We start from the raw sequence: 3,505 nt of genomic DNA, 5'->3' as shown, positions 1-3,505 counted from the left end.
CTAAAGGCCCATTGTTATCCAACCATCCATCCATCCATCCATCCATCCATCCATCCATCCGTACATCCAACCATCCATCCAACTATCCATCCATCCGTACATCCATCCGTACATCCAACCATCCATCCATCCAACTATCCATCCATCCATCCATCCGTACATCCATCCGTACATCCAACTATCCATCCATCCATTTTATGAACTGTAATATTTTGGCCTGGGTTGTTTAGTTTATATTTTCTGTAGAAAAATCCACACAATCGTTTGTTGATGAAGCTTTGAATGTGAACAAAACTGACTAATAGTTAATGAAGTGTAACGGATCGTAAAGCACTGATGCAGATTAATGGCAGCCATTTTGTTTTGTTTCAGGGGTCTGCCCTTCATCTCCCACCTGGACAGTTTGCCAAACTTCAACAGATCCAGCGACGGGCCTGTCAGACTACCGATAGTGGACAAGTACAAGGTGAGGACGCCCTGGGGCCCTGGAGACGCTCTTCCATCCAGAAACACACACACACAGCCTGTCCTGTCTTGGTGCTTGTCTTGCAGACGGTCAGAAACGCTCTGGGTTTATCCGTCCAGCTTTGGTTTCTGCAGCTGCATCGGTCACCAGGCTGAACTGGAGTTAATGGGATTAGAGTTCAGTGAACTGGGAGCTGCTGGACCTGGAGCCGAGCGGAGGAGGAACAAACATGTCTGCTGATTTTAAACATAAATAAGCCTCTAAATTATTAATAATTAGAGAAATTATCCAAACTTTACTGTGCAGTCTGGCAGACCTGTGACAATCGGCAATAAATCAATAAATCACATGATAAATTAAAATCAATCATTTCCATTTGCATGATTTATCATTTTTCTCTTTCTACTGAAAACTGGATGATTAAAGTTTCAGTCTGGAGTTTTTGTCTCGTCATTTTATGAAGGATAATTTTGTTTATAGACTCATAATTGATTTTATTTGTTGTTTCTGTTGTTAATTTATTTCAGATATTTAAAATGTTTTTTGGTTCCAGAGTTAAATGTTCATTAGAATCTAAAGTTTATTTGAGAATTTATTATTATGTCAGTTCTCAGAACAACGATATTATCGTTAATCACGATAACTTCTGGGATGATTTATCGCCCAGGAACATCTGTTTTTGGGTCCGGTCCGGCTCCGATCCGGTCCGGCTCCAGTCCGCTCCGCTCCGGTCCGGTTCATTCCTGCGACTGGCTGCGTTTTTCATATTGGTATGTGAGAACGGCTTTGTTGTGATTTTCTGTGTGTTCAGGACATGGGGACGGTGATCCTGGGGAAGCTGGAGTCCGGCTCCATCAGTAAGGCTCAGCAGCTGGTCATGATGCCCAACAGGGTGAGAAGCTCATCAGCCTGACGGACCGGGTCCGAAGAGCGGAATGAACCCACAGAACCAGTTTATCTGAGTTCTGCTTGGTTAAGTTATCTGGATTCCCGTAGGTCAGAGTGATGTCAGCGCTCAGGGCGGCCATCTTGTTTATTAGTGATGAGAAAAAAGTTGCAATTGAATCAGAACGCCAATAACAAAAATAACAACAAATTACAGAGAGGAATGTTGAGCTTCTTATGAAGTTTTGGTTTTATTTCAGATTATTATCATTATTATCAGAAACCAGTTAGATTTAAACAATTTAAACTGACGTGGCCACAGCCGGTCCTGAAGTCCTTTCCTCATTTTAAAAAGTTTTTCTGGTAAAATTGTCTTTATTTGCTGATATTCTGATTATTTTCTCAGAATCAAACAGAAATCGCCGCAGCCTGACCCTGATACTCAGAGCAGGCATGACTGAAAAATCTGATAAAATTGGATCTGCAATGAAAAATATGAGATTTTATTTTTATGCGCTGCATTAAAATTTAGAATATTCATAGAATGTTGAGTGGAAGGAAAAAGTGTGAATTAAAAGATTTTCAGTCAAAATTTATTGAAGAACTTGACCAGGATTGGACTGAGCCTGGAGTCAGAACATCTAGATCCAGAGGGATCCAGAACCAGGCTTCTGCAGGTCCAGACTGAAGTCTCTACCGCTGGTTCTGAACCACTGAAATTAAAGCAAAAGGAGCCCAGACCCGGAACTGGGAGCAGAATCCTGAGCTTTGTGGCTAAAATCTTTGTAAATCCAGGTGAATTTTTCCTGGTGCTAACGGGTCCCATCCGGGCCGAGCCGGACTCAGCAGCAGCCTGGTTGTCGTTGCAGCACACGGTGGAGGTTCTGAGCCTGCTGAGCGACGACGTGGAGACGGACGACGCCGGGCCGGGGGAGAACCTGAAGCTGCGGCTCAAAGGAATAGAAGAGGAGGAGATTCTGCCCGGCTTCATCCTCTGCAGCCCCGACAACCTGTGCCACTCGGGCCGCACCTTCGACGCTCAGGTGAGCCCAGAACCGGCAGGCGGCCAGGAAACCCGAGAGAAGAGAGGAGAGAAAACCGTTCAGAGCGGAAGCTTTCAGATTTCCACATTATGGCACAAACTTTCCAGTCTGGATCTAAGGAATATTTTAGCAATCAATTATTCCATCGATTAATCAATAATTCTGATGGCTAATTTATTACTTTAATTGGATTAAAAAAAAATCTAATTCTGCAAATTTTTTATTAAACCATTTGAGCGTTTTTACACAAAATTAGAAATATATTAAAAGTTGTAAAAAAAAAAAAAACAACAAAAAAACAATCCTGTTATATAAATAATAAAATCATTATTTTATTTCCTGTCTGATCGTTGATCACCAGGTGGATCTCGAGCTTCAGTGGTCTTAGCGGTTGTCATGGAAACCCTCTGCAGTAAAGCGTGCTGAATGTGTGTGAATGTTTTCCTGACAGATCGTCATCATTGAGCACAAGTCCATCATTTGTCCCGGTTACAACGCGGTGCTCCACATCCACACCTGCATCGAAGAGGTGCAGATCACGGTGAGTCGCCGCGTCCTGATTGGCTCCTTCCAGTCAGGAAACCCGGCAGCAAGACACTTTCTCATTGGACGGGTTTTCTGTCGCAACAAAGATCCTTTCAGTGTTTCAGTAGAAAACTGCTCAGATCTGTGATAAAAAACGACCAAATTGGCTTCAAACACAAACCAGAGGCTCATTTTTTGATAAGTTTATGTCACTATGTCTTAGTGACATAAACTAAGGTCAATAAATCAATTTTATTGATCAGTCAAGTTTTTGGTTTAAGATTAAATTTTAACCCATTTTTAACCTGGTTTTAACCCGTTTTTAACAATTTTCTAAGCTGTTTTTAACCTGTGTTTAACCCATTTTTAACCATTTTCTAACCTACCTGTTTTTAACCAGTTTCTAACCCGTTTCTAACCTGGTTTTAACCAGTTTCTAACCTGGTTTTAACCCGTTTCTAACCTGGTTTTAACCCGTTTTTAACCAGTTTCTAACCCGTTTCTAACCTGGTTTTAACCAGTTTCTAACCTGGTTTTAACCAGTTCTAACCTGTTTTTAACCATTTTCTAACCCGTTTTTAACCAG

The 3,505-nt window shown here is 41.7% G+C and overlaps 1 protein-coding gene across 1 annotated transcript in view; it reads left to right on the top strand.

Annotated features, from left to right (window-relative positions):
- Positions 1 to 3,505, top strand: part of gspt1 (G1 to S phase transition 1) — a 14,112-nt gene that overhangs the window by 6,868 nt on the left and 3,739 nt on the right. Inside the window, exons 9-12 of the mRNA XM_007540146.2 lie at positions 373 to 466; positions 1,278 to 1,358; positions 2,221 to 2,394; positions 2,846 to 2,935. Coding sequence (XP_007540208.1) covers positions 373 to 466; positions 1,278 to 1,358; positions 2,221 to 2,394; positions 2,846 to 2,935 — 439 coding nt within the window. The remainder of the gene's footprint in view (positions 1 to 372; positions 467 to 1,277; positions 1,359 to 2,220; positions 2,395 to 2,845; positions 2,936 to 3,505) is intronic.

The sequence above is a fragment of the Poecilia formosa genome, unplaced genomic scaffold, assembly GCF_000485575.1.
Source record: "Poecilia formosa unplaced genomic scaffold, Poecilia_formosa-5.1.2 Scaffold521, whole genome shotgun sequence".
In the NCBI taxonomy this organism is placed as follows: domain Eukaryota; kingdom Metazoa; phylum Chordata; class Actinopteri; order Cyprinodontiformes; family Poeciliidae; genus Poecilia; species Poecilia formosa.
This window is presented reverse-complemented; position numbering and strand designations above follow the sequence as displayed.